The following is a 17,449-nucleotide window of genomic DNA, read 5'->3' on the forward strand; positions in this document are numbered from 1 at the left end:
ATAAGAAAAGCATGTGTTATGATTTCGTTTTGTTTTAAATGTATTTATATAGCTTCAAATGTTCAAGTCAGTATGTTATGTTGATTGCAAAACTGAAATGAAACGGGAGAGTCTAAAATGGAAATAAAACAGCTGAGGAAATGGAGATATTGAGTGATGGTAATGTTGCATGAAATGGATACATAAGAAATTGCAATTAATAGACAAGAAAATAGCAAGCATTTGGAGAATCACTCTCTTGTTTGAATGTATGAGTAAACTTATGTCATCAGTCCACTTACCTGGGGCTGGTTCTGTGCTAAGGTGTTTCTTGTTTGCTCTAATTTATTTCAGAGACTTCATGAAAAGTGCTTGGGCTGATATTGAACGCTTCAAGGAGCAAAAGAACCATGATTTAAAGGAGGCACTGATCAGTTATGCTGTGATGCAGATCAGTATGGCCAAAAAGGTAAGCCTGACAGAGAAGGAATTTCAAAAAAAGAATCAGAATATGAAATGTTAAAATATGAGGTTTTAACATAAATTAATGAAAACCTCAAGAGAGACCTTATTGTATTGTTTATAGTAGGCTTCTGGCATCTATGTATTATGGATGTAGAACATTCTATTCATGTTGAATTTGTAAGAATGCTTCCATCATGACATAGAAAAAGTTGATAGTTTTAATAGAAATTGATATATGGATATGTTGCTGGAAGTTAGTCACTTGTCTACTTGAATGCTTAATTCAAATGCGTATTTTTTTCTTTTTCTGTCTCTTTTGTTATTCCAGGGAATTCAGGTTTGGACAAATGCAAAAGAATGTTTCAGCAAGATGTGACACAGGAAATTCTGTCCTTCTTGGCGAAATGCTGGAGAACCGAAGCACAAATGCATGAACATGGATGCTAAGTTGCCTCATTTACTGTATCATGGAATTGGTGTGTTTATGAAACTAGGGCACAAAGAAATGGTCTCTGTTTCTTGATGGCCACCTTGTGGCCTGTTTTGCATGCAATAGCAAACTGAACTTTGTAATTGTTTTGAGATAAGGCTATAGGAAAGATCCAAGCTGGCTCCATTGATCACATTAATCAAACTATTCAAACTATACCACGAATCTGTACACTATTGTAAATTATTTCCAAGTGCCCCCCTTTTTTATGTTACAGTATAGTAAACACTGTAATCTACATTGTAAACATATGATGATGAAGATTATTTTGTTCTTTGTTTTTCAAATATAATGGTACAAAACTAACACCCCCCCCCCAAGTATTGGTAATATTCCACAATATCATACGTTGCACATCTCAGATATGTACCCCATCCCACAAAACTCCCTAAACTTTGTAACACAAGCTTTGGATATTCATTTGTTATATATCAGGGATGTTTCTGAGCTCAGAAATTAAAACCAGTAGGAATTACTTATAGAAGTTTTCTGTTTGCCAGCTCAAAACCTCATACAGCTACTATCACTGATCTCAATAAACATGTTTAATATGACCTTTATTCAATATCTCTGAGCTTAAAGCATTTGATTGTTAGTTGGTTTTTTTAATATAATAATGTCCCCTTTTTGAATACTTGAGAACACCAATATGAAATCAAATAGGCTTTATTTGCAATATGAACATGGATTGCTTATACATGTCTTTGCCTTGATTTTGTATAATGTACATTTGTCTAGGTTTCTTTGAAAAGGAGGTGTATAGGATGCATTGTCATCTTTACAATGTGTTCAAAAAAGGAAGATCTTTTTTGCTAGCTTTATATTTCTTATTCCCAGCTGTCGGAAAGCTCTAATGCTCCTTGGCTGCTTTTTTCATAATGATATTTAAGAGATTAATATGGAATGAAACCAGACTTAACTGTGAATCTTCGTTGAAAAATCATGGTACTCATTTTGTCAAGCATGATTTAACTAGTTTACAGTATACATACTAGAAAGTACTTAATCTGTTTATTTCCTCAAATCAGACCTGCTTTGCTAAGGCCATTATGAAATAATATTTGCAGATAACTTTTTCAGCCTATCATGTAACCTATGAACTTTTTAAAAAGATTAATGATTAATTGTAATTACATAATTATTTCAAACGAAAATCTAGTACATTAAGGTAAATCAACCACATTGTTCCATTTCAGAGAAGTGTAGAATATAGTCCCCAAACTGATAAAACTTTTACATTCCAGAAACAATAAGCAGCAACAAATGTAGACTTTTATAGTAGACTTTTAGAGTAGTTGTGCCTTAATTTAATATCAGTAGGCACTCGGAGTCAATATTTTCCATGCACTTGATCTTCCTAGTGCCTTCCTTCTCTTATCCTTCTTTCATAAGCTGTATAAAATAAATGTATTAGTATGTCTTTTGCTAACTGTATTGAGTTTTGAGAAGGTATCAAAAGGTTTGTGCCAAATATATTTAATAAAACTACCCTTTATTATGTTTTGTTTTTCATATTGATTTTGGATTCTCTTTAATTTGACTTTTTTGTTGGTATGCTTTAAGAAAAACATATTACTGATTTGTAATTACTCATTTTTTGTGATTTAAAAATCTAGTATTTTGCTTTTGGAAGATTTTCAAGCATTTGTTTCTGTTCAGTGATGCTTCATGTTTCTACGGATTTCAGGAAGAAGGTTCTGATTGACATTTGCAGTGATTAAAAAAATGTTTAAAATCTGTTTACTGAAGCACACCAGAAAGTTCTTGTAAGAGTTTACCTCTATCTGAGGTTTCTCTCCAGCCGATTTCTTCTAGTACCCTATGTAGTTTGAGGATATGATTATAGCAAGTAGGCTTTCCAAATTCTCTTGCAGAACTATGAGCATTTTTATGAATAAGTGATATCTGGATGTGCTGCTGTAGTATCTTGTATGATTGACATACTGTCTACTCAATAGAAATAGAATAGGTGAGCATATTTGGCAAGAGAAAGAATGCCTTCTTCTCCATGACATCCTGCAAACCTTCTGATAAGCAATGCACTACATGCAGGAGAGGAATAACATGGTTGAAATGGCTCTCATCCTCCACTTTATCTTAGCTTCATCTTGCACCAGTTGCAGTTTCTCACAATCTTCAAAGGTAACCCGATGTACAATATACTGCAGTGGTCTATTCTGGTAGGGATTAGGGCATGATGAGTTACTGTCACTAGTTCTTGCTCCAGGTAGGGCTGCAACAGTTGCACCAGCTCAAGCTAGGCCATTAAGCATTAGCTGTCAAAGAAGAGATCCAAGTTGCGGATTTATTCCTTTGGAGGACACGCTATGCAAAGTAATAACCAGAGCCAACAGAGAATTAGATAATCTTTGCACAAGCAGCAACAACATCTTGAAGTTCAGCTTGTTTTGTCTCATCCAGGCCTTCACAGCCTCCATGCACTGGGTCGAGACTTCCATGGCATATCTGACCTAGAGCAGTGGACTATAATTGAGCATTACTGCCTGCTAAGGAAGGAGCACCACTGCTGCAGAGCCAAGCCTCTGTTAGCCAACCCTTTCATCAGAGGTGAAATCCAGCAGGTTCTGACAGGTTCTGGAGAACCAGTAGCGGAAATTTTGAGTAGTTTGGAGAACCGGCAAATACCACCTCTGGCTGGCCCCAGAGTGGGGTGGGAATGGAGATTTTGCAGTATCCTTCCCCTGCCACACCCACCAAGCCACACCATGCCCACCAAGCTATGCCCACAGAACCGGTAGTAAAAAAAATTGGATTTCACCACTGCCTTACGCATCATCTGAAAGGACATCATAATCAACAATGAAACATCAACAAGAATCAACTCGAAACACTTCCGTCACTCCAGGTTGCACCAAGTGGCCAAGGCAATGTCAGATATCCAGGCCTGAATCCTGACTGAAAAGGATCCATTACCTCTAGGCACTTTAAATCTGAAGCCTACATCAACTTCTGAACATCCCTTCCTAAAAAGGGAATCAAGGTGATAATTGTCTAAAATAATTAGATCCAAGGAAAGCCAGCACACCACCATCTTGTTAAAGACATCTGACTTGCACTTACCAGAGATACTGACCACTTCCTAATCCCTCAGGCCATCTGAAGGCACATCCATCTAAACTGCAGGCCAAAAACATCATATTGAAAAGGATCCTACTTGTCAGAGTCCGCAAGCAGAAATAAATGCTGGATACCTATAAAATCATTGCTTCTGGACTCTAAGATGCAAAGTCACGATTATGGCAAATTTTGCCAATACAATGTGCAAATGTTTCACAACAACCAAGTGATAACTGTTCTTACTCTTTCTTCCCAAGTCTGGGATGTTATGTGGCAAGGGCCTGTCTGTTTGAACTCTTATTACATTTATTTGCATCCTATCTCACATGGGGCAGCTTACAGCAATTTAAAAAGAAAAAGAAAAAGGAAATTTAAACAAAGGGCAAGTAAAATAATAGAATGATAAAACAAAATGCATCAATATGACTAGTAAAAAAGATGGACAAGTGGGGAGCAGAGAGTGGGGAAACCGGACATTTGCAAAATGAACAATGCATGCCTGTATTCGTTCTTATTAATTGGGTCCAAATTAAGTTTTACAAACAAACAAACAGAAGTAGATTTTCAGGATTGCAATAAATAACATCCTATCACTTGTAGAAAGACTAATCTCAAATACTTCGTGTTCCTTAAGTATCCTGCAAAAGACGGGGGAAAATTTTTCAGACCAGATTTGGGATAAAAGGATAAAGGTAGAATGAGAGAAAAGATAGCCTTTTGTGTTGATCCACTTTAATCCAAATGAAAAGTATTCTCAAACTTTTAAGTTTACATATAGTTTCCTGTACTGTTAATTATTTTGAATGTTGTTTAACAATTTGTGAACTGCCCAGGGTTGGTGGGTGTCAGGCAGAATGTAAATTTAATAAATATAATTAAATCAGTCATTGATATTTCCTGATATTTGGGGGTTGTTCCTCCATTCTGGTGCTACTTGACCTCTCAGCGGCTTTTGATACCATCGACCATGGTATCCTACTGCGACGGCTCCGGGGGTTGGGAATGGGGGGCACTGTTTTACAGTGGTTCTCCTCCTACCTCTCGGGCCATATGCAGTTTGTTTGGGCGGGGGTTCAGAGATCCTCTCCGAGACACTTGTGGGGTACCACAGGGGTCGGTTCTCTCCCCCCTGCTCTTTAACATCTACATGAAGCCGCTGGGTGAGATCATTCGTAGTTTCGGGGTGAGGTATCAGTACGCTGATGATACCCAATTGTACATCTCCACCCGGGATCAACCCAGGGATGCCCTTTCCGTGATGTCTAAGAACCTGGAGGTGGTATGGGTCTGGATGGGTAAAAACAGGCTCAGACTCAACTCCTCCAAGTCCGAGTGGCTGTGGATCCCTGCATCTCCTGATCTAGTCTCCCCATCACTTTTGATGGGAGAGGAGTTGCTTACTTCCTCTGAAAGGGCTCGCAATCTTGGCGTCCTCCTTGATTCACGGCTGTCCTTGGTGGATCATCTAATGGCCGTGACAAGGGGGGCTTTTGCACAGGTTCACCTAGTGCGCCAGTTGTGGCCTTTCCTAGACAGGGGTGCCCTTCGCACAGTCACTCAAGCTCTCATCATCTCTTGGTTGGATTACTGCAACGCCCTCTACATGGGACTGCCCTTGTGGTGCACCCGGAGGCTCCAGCTGGTCCAGAATGCAGGCGCGCGGGTTTTTACAGGAGCTTCCCTTTAGTCCGGAAGGCTGCCGGTGGCCTTCCGGATCCGCTACAAGGTGCTGGTACTTACCTATAAAGCCCTTCATGGCATGGGCCCGAGGTACTTGCAGGACCACCTCCTACCGGCCTCCCACCGCCCAGTGCTTTCTCATAGAGCTGCCCTCCTCCAGGTGCCCTTGGCCAGACAATGTCGGCTGACAACCCCCAGGATGAGGGCGTTCTCTGTGGCTGCACCAACCCTCTGGAATGGGTTACCCACCGAGTTCGGGACGGCTCCTGATCTCTGCACTTTCTGCGCTGGCCTGAAGACATGGCTTTTTCAGCAAATTCCCCGACCGACTATGAGGCTTTTAACTTTGGGGATTTTAAATTTGGATTGGTTTGTAGTATTTTATTGTTGTGGTTTTTATTGTGTGAGCCACCCCGAGTCCTATGGGAGAAGTGCGGCATATAAATTTTAATAAATATTTCAGATATTGAAATATTAACATCTTTGATATTGAAATATTAACATCTTAGATAAACAGCTCTCTGAATATCATAGAGAAGCACTTTGTTAATGAAAGTTTAAAATACTTTAATAATGGAAGTAATGATTCAGATCTAGGTTAAGGTGACCAGATTTTAACATTGGTAAAGAGGGACATTGTGGGCGTGGCTTATTTTGTGGGCGTGGCTAGCTGGTAATGTGACTGGGTGGGCGTGGCTAGCTGGTCATGTGACCGGGTGGCCATGGCTATGTGTATAGGGTAAGGTGAACAGATTTTAACATTGGTAAGAGGGACACCATTGTGGGCGTGGCTTATTGTGTGGGCGTGGCTTGGAGGCCATGTGACTGGGTGGGCGTGGCTAGCTGGTCATGTGACCAGGTGGCCATGGCTATGTGTATAGGGACTACTCAGAGGGCTGGAAAGTCATTTCTGACAGGTCCTCACACTTTTGACTGGTCCTCATACTTATGACCATCCTCACATTTATGCCCGTGCAGCATTCTTAACAACCATGTCACTCATTTCACAACTGCTTCTCTTCACCATGATGACAAGATAGGGCAAAAATGTAAAATGTGAGGACAGTCGTAAGTTCGAGGACTGGTCAAAAGTGCGAGGACCAGTCAAAAATAACTTTTTCAGCCCTCTGAGTAGTCCATATGCACAAAAGGACTAACCAGAGGGCTGAAAAAAGTCATTTCTGACAGGTCCTCGCACTTTTGACTGGTCCTCACACTTATGACCATCCTCACATTTATGCCCGTGCAGTATTCTTAACAACCACGTCACTCATTTCACAACTGCTTCTCTTCACCATGGTGACAAGATAGGGCAAAAATGTAAAATGTGAGGACAGTCGTAAGTTCGAGGACTGGTCAAAAGTGCGAGGACCAGTCAAAAATAACTTTTTCAGCCCTCTGAGCAGTGCTGTGGAGTCGGAGTCGGAGTCGAGGAGTCGGAGTCGGAGGAAATTTTGGGTACCTGGAGTCGGAGTCGGAGTCGGCAAACAATGCACCGACTCCGACTCCGACTCCTACTAAATTTAGATTGGAATTTTAAAAAAAGCAAGTTTAAATGTCCCAATTCACAAAAAGTTATAATTAATGACTTCTCTACTGTAAGAATAAAGACCAATGCATGCAGTGCCTCACGTAACCGCAAAATGAACACGTTAAGTGACCGTGAAGAAGCATGCTTTTCATGTGCTTCACTATAAGGCACGCAACGCACAATTAGGAGTGGCAATACTTATACTTTCCATAGTGTTGTGTTCTGCTGTTACAGGGAACGCAGCGCCCATGGGTAACCTAGCCTCTCACTGATAAGGGATTAAGTAAATATGTTTTTTGCAGGACTAGAGACACTTGCATAAGTGAAGGGAATGGAGGGTCAATAGTTCAAGACTGAAGCTGTAAACCATTGGAAAAACTGCTGTCATTCAGCTAAGGCTATAAAAACTTGTAACTCTGATTGTTAGCTTAAACTTTAAACATGACTAAACACTGTTTAAATTTATGAACCGGCCAAATACTCTGTTCAAAGAAAATACATTGTATGTTTGTATGTGTGTTTCTAATTATTGTTATTTATTCATATTTGTTCTCTTTTATTCTTTAAAGTTTAACAATTCATTCTTTATCTTAATATCTTTATATTTGTTTGGGGTTGGCTTTCTTCCCTTTCATCTTTTTTATTGTACAGCAATCTTTCTCCTCAAACCTACCACCTCTCTCTTTTCTTTCCTTCTTACTTTCTCTTCCTCACCCTCTTCTTCTCCTCCCTACTTCCTCTTCCTTTCTCCTTCTCCTCCTCTCTTCCTCCCTCTCTTACCCTCACTCCTACTCTAATTTCCCTTCCCTTCCTTCATCCCTCTCTATTGCTGTATCCTTTTATGTATATGGACTACTCAGAGGGCTGAAAAAGTTATTTCTGACTGGTCCTCTCCCTTTTGACCAGTCCTCGAACTTACGACTGTCCTCACATTTTACGTTTTTGCCCTATCTTGTCACCATGGTGAAGAGAAGCAGTTGTGAAATGAGTGACATGGTTGTTAAAAATGCTGCACGGGCATAAATGTGAGGATGGTCATAAGTGTGAGGACCAGTCAAAAGTGCGAGGACCTGTCAGAAATGACTTTTTTCAGCCCTCTATACACATAGCCATGGCCACCCGGTCACATGACCAGCTAGCCACACCCACCCAGTCACATAACCTCCAAGCCATGCCCACAAAATAAGCCACGCCCACAGAACCGGTAGTAAAAAAATTTAGAACCCACCCCTGGTTGGGGGTCACCACAACATGAGGAACTGTATTAAAGGGTCGCGGCATTAGGAAGGTTGAGAACCACTGGCTTAGAAGAACTTGGTGGAACAGCTTCTTGGATTCAACTGTAAGTGTTTATATTGTATAGGACAAATCATGTCTAGGTTTAGTGCTGGGATATATAGCTTATTTGTTTGTATAAAGCCATGTACGTACAACTTACAAGACTGTGTATGTTGATATTAAAAATCTAATTATATGCCAGTTAGTATAACATATTTTATATTTTAGGGAAAGAGGCATCCTAAACAATGGCAAAAAGACTGCTAACAACAAACACAACAAAGTCTACTGTTTATGAGCACTTTGCATTATCAAGTGATGGAAAACATTACGTGTGCCAATGTATTAGAAAAGATGATGATGGTGAAAAACAATGTGATGCAAAAATTAGCAGTTTCAGTGGGCCTGATAAAAATGCACCTACAAGAGCATCAAATTTGAAAAGACACTTACAGCGTTTTCATCTCAAAGTGTTAGAAGCCGTGAATGAGAAAGATAGCAATGAAAACATTGCATCTACTTCTGTGACAAAAAACGTTCAGAAATCTACTGGAGAACAATCACAAATAAGAAAATTCTTTATATCTGACAAAGTTACCATAAGGATGACACCAGAAAAATTCAAACACCACATTATTGAAATGGTAGTAAAGAATAGTGTACCACTATCCTTCTTTTCACAGACAGCCTTTTTAGGCCTAAATGGAGAAATGGCAAAAAAACTTGGTGTTTCTCTGGAAAGAGAAAGTATAAGGAAACTTATAATTGAGGAGGCCAAATGTAAAAAGGAAGAACTACAGAAAGTTATGAAAGGACGTTTTGTCTTCCTTAAAATGGATGCATGCACACGTCACAGAGTCAATTATTTCGCTATTAATGTTAGATTTGTGGATGAAAATAACAAAACAATAACACGGACCCTCGGAGTAAAGGACACTCAGGCACATCACACCAGTGATTACCTTCAGAAGTTAGTGGAGGGTGTTCTAGAAGATTTTGAAATTAAAAAGGAACAGATTTTATGTGTTGTGACAGATAACGCTTCTAACATGTTGAGCACAATTGAGAAGATGAAGGCAGATGAAGAAGGTATCAAACAGATATTAGACTTAGAGGAAGACAGCTCTGCAAGTATTAGAGAAAGTTTAGAAACTGAAGAGAATGCTGACATTTTTTTAGACAACTTTGTTGAAGAAGCATTGAAGCTTGCTACTATTCATCATATGCGATGTGCTGTTCATACACTGCAACTTGCCATAAGAGATGGATTAAAAGATCGCCATGCAGCTACATTAATTGGCAAATTACGGCAAGTAACTGTTGCAGCCAGGGCCCCAAAAACAGATGCAATTTTGAAAAGACGTGCAGGAAAAGGAGCCATTTTGGATCAAACAACTCGCTGGGGAAGCACTTATTTAATGGTGAAGCGTTTGCTTGAACTTAAAGACTTCATAGAAGAAATGGACAATGAAAATCTTGCATTAACTGCAAGCCAGTGGACACAAACAAAAGAGCTGGAGAACCTTCTTTCTCACCCCTTCACTGTCACCAAGAGGTTGCAATGTGATGATCTAACCCCGGGTAAATTCCTCTTGGAATGGAAGAGCCTGTTATATCGCCTGAACAAAAATGGAGGGTTAATAGCTGAGGGCATTGCATCTTCAATGATGAAAAGAGAGAGTCTTTTGCTGGAAAATGAAATCTTGTTAGCGGCTATTTATGTCGACCCAATGAGCCGACTTTTATTGAACAGTAAACAGATTGCTACTGGGAAAAAGGCCCTCTATGATGTAGCAGTTCGCATGAAGGGATTACGACCTGAAATACCTCCACAGGAGGATGGAGTTCTTTTAAGCAATAGTGGTAACTCAGAATCATCTTCTTCAAACGAAGAATTAGACTTTGATTCCTTCTTAGACAAAATGGAAGTTGCTAAAGGAAAGCGACGTCGCATAAGCGTTACAGAACCAGTAAATGTCCAAATAAAAAAATTCCAACAGGAGTTTTATAAAGCACTAAAAGAAGTTGAAAAGTATGATCGCTCATCAAAACTTACTGTTGAAGAAGCCATCCTTGTTTATCCAAAGATCGTTAGTGATGTGGCCAGAATAGTTACTGCAATGCCACCCACCCAAGTCAGTGTCGAAAGATTATTTTCAGCCCTAAAAATAATAAAGTCTGACTTAAGAGCCTCTATGAAAGAGGATCTGGCAGAGGCAATTCTCTTCCTTAGAACTCTACATTGAATTGATTTGCATTTGCTAAGCCTATAACTACATTTCAAGATTAATATAAACCATTTCTAGGTTTTACAGATTTTGTTTTTGGTTCATATAGATAAGCTTTGTTTTTGTTCTAAAACAACCAAATAATGTGGTTTGTATTTTTGAACTGGTAAAGTTCCTGTTCCTGATGTTTATGCCTGCTGCTACTATCCAGCAACTTGATTAATTAAATTAATAAAAAAAAATTAATAAAACTTTGTTGTTTTCATTGTGTTTGTCTTTTGCTTAAACTGTTCAATACAGTAGACTGTTGGCTTCCCAGCCAGTAGTCCTGTGGTAATGACATGTATGTTGCCTTTCTTTCCTTCAAGGAATGTATAAAATACATTCGCATATTAATACAGAGGAGTCGGAGTCGGGGAGTCGGAGTCGGAGTCGGAGTCGGAAGTACAAAAAACTGAGGAGTCGGAGTCGGAGTCGGAACATTTATCTCCCGACTCCACAGCTCTGCCTCTGAGTAGTCTATATGCACAAAAGGACTAACCAGAGGGCTGAAAAAAGTCATTTCTGACAGGTCCTCGCACTTTTGACTGGTCCTCACACTTATGACCATCCTCACATTTATGCCCGTGCAGCATTCTTAACAACCATGTCACTCATTTCACAACTGCTTCTCTTCACCATGGTGATAAGATAGGGCAAAAATGTAAAATGTGAGGACAGTCGTAAGTTCGAGGACTGGTCAAAAGTGCGAGGACCAGTCAAAAATAACTTTTTCAGCCCTCTGAGTAGTCCATATGCACAAAAGGACTAACCAGAGAGCTGAAAAAAGTCATTTCTGACAGGTCCTCGCACTTTTGACTGGTCCTCACACTTATGACCATCCTCACATTTATGCCCATGCAGCATTCTTAACAACCATGTCACTCATTTCACAACTGCTTCTCTTCACCATGATGACAAGATAGGGCAAAAATGTAAAATGTGAGGACAGTCATAAGTTCGAGGACTGGTCAAAAGTGTGAGGACCAGTCAAAAATAACTTTTTCAGCCCTCTGAGTAGTCCATATGCATTAAAGGATTACAGCAATAGAGAGGGATGAAGGAATGGAAATTAGAGTAGGAGTGAGGGTAAGAGAGGGAGGAAGAGAGGAGGAGAAGGAGAAAGAAAGAGGAAGTAGGGAGGAGAAAAAGAGGGTGGGGGGAAGAGAAAGTAAGAAGGGAAGAAAAGAGAGGTGGTAGGTTTGAGGAGAAAGATTGCTGTACAATAAAAAAGATGAAAGGGAAGAAAGCCAACCCCAAGCAAATATAAAGATATTAAGATAAAGAATGAATTGTTAAACTTTAAATAATAAAAGAGAACAAATATGAATAAATAGCAATAATTAGAAACACACATACAAACATACAATGTATTTTCTTTGAACAGAATATTTGGCTGGTTCACAAATTTAAACAGCGTTTAGTCATTTCAATTAAATTTACAATTTCTATATTTCCTTTTTGCCATATTTATTCCTCATCTATTTTTTTAAAAAACCAATATTACCCTTCATCCTCATCTCTAATCTTAATCAAATTCAATTTTTCCCTTCTATTCTATATTATACCCCTTCCCATTATCATCTATTTTTATATCCATCCTCACATTGTTTAATTATGTAATTATGTAATACAGTTGTTTAATACAAATTCAACATTTTAATATAAATCAATTAGTTATAAAACTATCTTTTTTGTATATTAATCAATATGAACATGAATATTCCAATTATTTCCATGCAATCCAATTTCTTACAAATCAATTAATTATATTTACCAATAATAATAAACCAAATAATTTCTCCCATATATTCCTCCGAACCACAACTTAACCATTTCTGCTTTCAACACAATATACAATTAATAGTATCTCAATTATTACAGTTCCCTAGTTAAATACAGCTTTTTTTCCTTTGTGTTTTAAAATCTTGAAATCTCCTCCTAAATTTCCCATTGTTTGCAGTTTTTCACCTACCTTTTTTGGGGAGGAAAAATAAAAATAAAAATAAATCTCTCTCTGCCTCATTTTGTCACGCTGCACCAAAGACCCTGGTTTCGGTTTCGGTTTCGTTTCTGAAGCTTAGCTAGGGGAAAAAAAAACTGCTTTACACTGATTGCCTGTAGGGCGGCCCTTTGAAGCCCCGGGCAAGAGTTTAAACAGTTTTTTTTTCTTCTAGCCATCAGCTGGGTCTCAAGAAAAATCGGGACTTTTTTGAAACGCCGCGGGACGCGGGACAAATTGCTCAAAAGCGGGACTGTCCCTCCAAAAGCGGGACGTCTGGTCACCTTAATCTAGGTAGTTGTCTATATGGTGTACAAGCAAATCTTTGTTTTCCTTGAACGATTGATCATTGGAAAGACAGATAAATCCAAATACATGTTAATGCAGCACAAGTCTCTCCATAATCCCATTCAATAGATTAAAATATGGCTTGAAAAAACTATTTAACTGTGCTTATATGTTAAATTTTCAATTCTTAAGTGAAGCAAAGTTTGATAATTAGAAATTCCTAATACAGCCAGAATAGTATCACTATTTGTACCTGATACATTTTGCTTAGGCAAAAATGTTTATATAGCACCCTCTAGTGAATATACAGAATTTAGCCGTGCAGTCAAGGCTTTTTTATTTAAAAAATAAAGGTCACTTTGGAAGAAAAAGCTAGCATTTCCAGAACCAACAAAATTTGGTCATGTCGCAGATCAGATTTCATCCAATGTAACTTTCTGTGATTGACTATGCATATAGAACTGTAACAACTATAACACCTGAACCTAAGTAATAAGGAAATCAATTTGTATTTTAAAATCTACTCTGTAGTCTGTGGCCTAGTAAACTTTCAAGGCTCTTTCTATTCAAAAGACCAAAGTTCTCAAAGAGGAACATATGGTATGTAACCAATATGTTCCAAAGAGGAAAGTAGGTAGTAATTGCATAGCTATTTTGATTTTTATGTAAATACAGGAATCAACCCCAAATTTTTGCTCAAAGCAGCTTCATCCACATTTCACCAATGATTTTTATTTTCTACAAACATAGTTTCCGCCCCCCTCTTCTACATCCATCGTGTTTTCTCTTTGAATATGGATTTAGAATCTGGCTTGTAAGAGTAGCTATGGTTGGTTTAATTTCCAAAGAACCTAACAACAGCCAAGGAAAAAAGAGGCTCTTAGTATCAGGTATGTTAAGAGTTGTATTGGGAGGGATTCATGGCTGAAAATTTCACATCTTTTTGATATAAAGATCCATGAAATACAACTACAGTAGCTCCAAATGCCTAGGATTTTGGATTGGTTATTTTTTCAGAATGGCCCCTTTCCTGCTTTTCCCAACCAGTAAAATACTATGTGAAATTCCAGGGAATTATAAATGTACGTTTTGATTCACTTCAAAGCTTGAATTAAAAAACGTGATGCACATTCCCCTTATTCTTGTGCAAGCACTTAGATAAAATGCTGTTGTCTGGATTTTTTTAAAAATATTGCTGTGCTTGAATAAGAGGCCACTTAAGAGCTTTTCAACAAAGAACATGTAATAATCTGAGAGCTGACCCAGAAGCCACAATAGCTTATTTTCTGGCTCATGTTTTATGGAAATTATACGATTGGAAAAGTAGATTTTTTGATGTATATAGCATGGTCAATGCTTGTCACTCTTTTAAAAATTTGGGATTTGGGAATGTGAACAGTATGTGTAAGGATTACAGCACTTTGAAAAGAATAGATGCAATATGGATGCTGATATAAAAGAGCAGATGGAATTCCTGTTAAATCATGTTCCTGCTCTATTTATATATGCAGCTTGCCTCAATAACTTCAGTGAAGAACTCTTTACACTCAATATTGCAGTGCCAGTTCAGTGCCAACGAAGACTGATGATACTGACTGAGGAATATGTATATACAAGAATTCAAAGTCAATACGATCAGCCTAGGTAATCTAGATATTACCACCTCTTGGTTTTCGGCACCCATTCAGAGTTCATTGCACAGAGACATTAGTAGGACCTTCTGTTTAGATATAAGTAGGCAGGAAATGCTCTTTTTCTTCTTCATCTTTTTCTGTTTTAAGCAGAAGATAAATGAAAATGACTCTTTGAAGAGGCTATTGCTCTGCCGATCATGCAGGTGCTCCACTGCTGATGTGCCTGGTCTAGTCTAACCTGTAGAGCAGACATAATCTAATAGCTAAATCCAGCTTCTTAAGGGTGGAAAGATAAGGGTCAATGTATTTATCATCAACTGTGTCATTGATTAAATGGTATTCCACTGGAGAAGCTTTGATGGAGATACAAAAGCTAAACCTATCTTATATGGAATCCCAGCATGACAAGCTTTTACGAGATGCTTTTGTGGAGGTAGGGACTGTTGTGCAAACCAAAAGGTAAGGCCTGGAAATCGGCCAGCACCATGCTACTGAAAAGCAAGAACAGTCCTTGGGATGAGAAAGGAGTCTGCTTTTTTCCCGGCGGTAGTGGCCGTCTTCAGGTGAGCTTTGAAAATACTCAACCCAGAGAACCCCACAAAATCATGCAAGTCCAGGGGTTCCAACCTTCGGGTCCATTTCAAGAACACACGCGAGACTGCCCAAGTTATCAAGAGGATGCACATTTGGAAGGCCACCAAATATTTAAAGGATGTGACTCTGAAGAAGCAGTGCGTTCCATTCCGGCGTTACAACGGTAGTGTTGGCAGATGTGCACAGGCCAAGCAGTGGGGTTAGACCCAGGGCCGTTGGCCAAAAGAGAGTGCTGAGTTCCTCCTGCACATGCTCAAAAATGCGGAGAGTAATGCTGAACTGAAGGGTCTAGATGTTGAGTCTCTGGTAAATGAGCACATCCAGGTTAACAAAGCCCCCAAAATACGGAGGCGCACTTACCGAGCTCACGGGGGCATCAATCCATACATGAGTTCTCCCTGCCACATTGAAATGATCCTCACAGAAAAGGAGCAGATTGTCCCTAAACCAGAAGAAGAAGTTGCTCAAAAGAAGAAGAAGAAATCTTTTGTTTTTTTATTGAAGTATTAGAGATGGTGTTAAGTTACTGAAGTTGTTTATACTTGTCTGGCTGGAAATCATCGTTTATATATCTTTGATTCTTTTTTATTTATCTCATTGCATGGCTCTTCTTCTCTTTACTTTTTTCTCTTTCTTAGTTTGCATTAGTCTTTTATCTCTGTATTTGTAAACCTTAATAAAAAATTATTACAAAAAAGTAAAAAAGGAGTAAGTCCCAATAAATATGACCTCTCCTTTAGGCCATAAACACATAACTTTGGCATCTAACATGCAAATTCAAGATGGGAATATCTCCTCCAGTTACGAGAGTTATGTTCTACAATCACAATACAAACATAATACAGTTAACAAGAGTTATCAATATGCATGCAGCCCGTTTCAGGAGGGGTAGCATGTAAACCCACTGCAACAGTAACAATGACAAGGCCTCTGGTGGCATCCTTCAAGATGTTTGTTTTGTCATACATTTCTGGGGACTCCAATTAATTTCTGTATATATCCCAAGCATTTACTGCCCCAAAACATTGATAAATTGATCTCATGCTAGAAGGCTGAAATACATTTCATAGGGCTTTTGTTTCTCACAGAAGCTTTTGCCATCTATTTCTTCCTCAACAAAAAATGTTTTATACAGGTAGTCCTCCACTTACAACAGTTCATTTAATGACCGTTCAAAGTTACAGTGGCACGTAAAAAAGTGACTTATGACCATTTTTCACTCTTATGACTCTTGCAGCATCCCCAGTCATGCGATCAAAATTCAGACACTTGGCAACTGACTCACATTTATGACGGTGTCCCAGGGACATGTGATCACCTTTTGTGACCTGACAAAGTCAATGGGGAAGCCAGATTCACTTAACAACCTTGTCACTAATTTAACAACTGCAGTGATTCACTTAACAACTTCAGCAAGAAAGGGGCAAAGTTCACTTAACAGATGCCTCCCTTAGGAACAGAAATTTTAGGTTCAAATGTGGTCGTACGTTGAGGACTACTTGTACATACTCTTGATGCTGCTGGAAATACAGGAGAAAAAATGGTCAGAAGGAAGTGCAGATGCAGACCAGTAATGACTAATCTGTTGGTTATGTCAAGGTTGTAGTCAACTCAGTGGAAAAGGTGAGGATTTTAGTCCTCTAGGGCAGGTAAGTGTGAATTTTATTCTTAGCTCTCAATATCAACTAGCTATTGCTGCTCATTAAGCAAACCAGTTTTATTCTACAAAATCTTGGAAGAGAAGATGGCAGCAGTCGTGTGCTGCTGAATCCTGGGAGAGAAATTGGTGGAAGAATCGAGACATGAAGATTATGGGCCTGCTAACTTTCGCACCAGTGGTTTAACCATAATTTCCCTGCAATCTAACTTAACTATAGGCTTCCAAACAAATTTGAGAAAAGGTCGAGATGATGTAGGCTTGGGAAAAAAGAGTGGCCTCTCTTAGGCCAAGAACTAAACCAGACATCATTCTGTTCAGTTGCTTCCTGATCTTCTCCTAGTCTATGTGAATTTCTGATCTTAGTTTAAAAGCAAATTAAGATGTGATGCTCTAACCACCTAACAATGGCTTATTCCCTATTCCCTGCTTAAATACACTGACCAAACTCTCCTTTAAAAGAAAGTACATGTAAGGGATTATTTTTTTCATGGCCAGCTTGACTT

At 38.9% G+C, this 17,449-nt stretch overlaps 1 protein-coding gene and 1 pseudogene across 1 annotated transcript in view; both read left to right on the forward strand.

Annotated features, from left to right (window-relative positions):
• The window catches only part of SNX4 (sorting nexin 4), a 28,628-nt gene extending 26,182 nt beyond the window's left edge, over positions 1-2,446 (forward strand). The window contains exons 13-14 of the mRNA XM_070957076.1: positions 334-448; positions 773-2,446. Coding sequence (XP_070813177.1) covers positions 334-448; positions 773-820 — 163 coding nt within the window. The 3' untranslated portion in view covers positions 821-2,446. The remainder of the gene's footprint in view (positions 1-333; positions 449-772) is intronic.
• Positions 2,447-13,884: 11,438 nt separating this feature from the next.
• LOC139310272 (large ribosomal subunit protein uL22-like) lies at positions 13,885-15,796 on the forward strand (annotated as a pseudogene).
• The last annotated feature ends 1,653 nt before the right edge of the window (positions 15,797-17,449 follow it).

The sequence above is a fragment of the Pituophis catenifer genome, unplaced genomic scaffold (assembly GCF_029215685.1).
Source record: "Pituophis catenifer annectens isolate HBS135680 unplaced genomic scaffold, rPitCat1.0.hap2 SCAF_1, whole genome shotgun sequence".
Taxonomy (NCBI): domain Eukaryota; kingdom Metazoa; phylum Chordata; class Lepidosauria; order Squamata; family Colubridae; genus Pituophis; species Pituophis catenifer.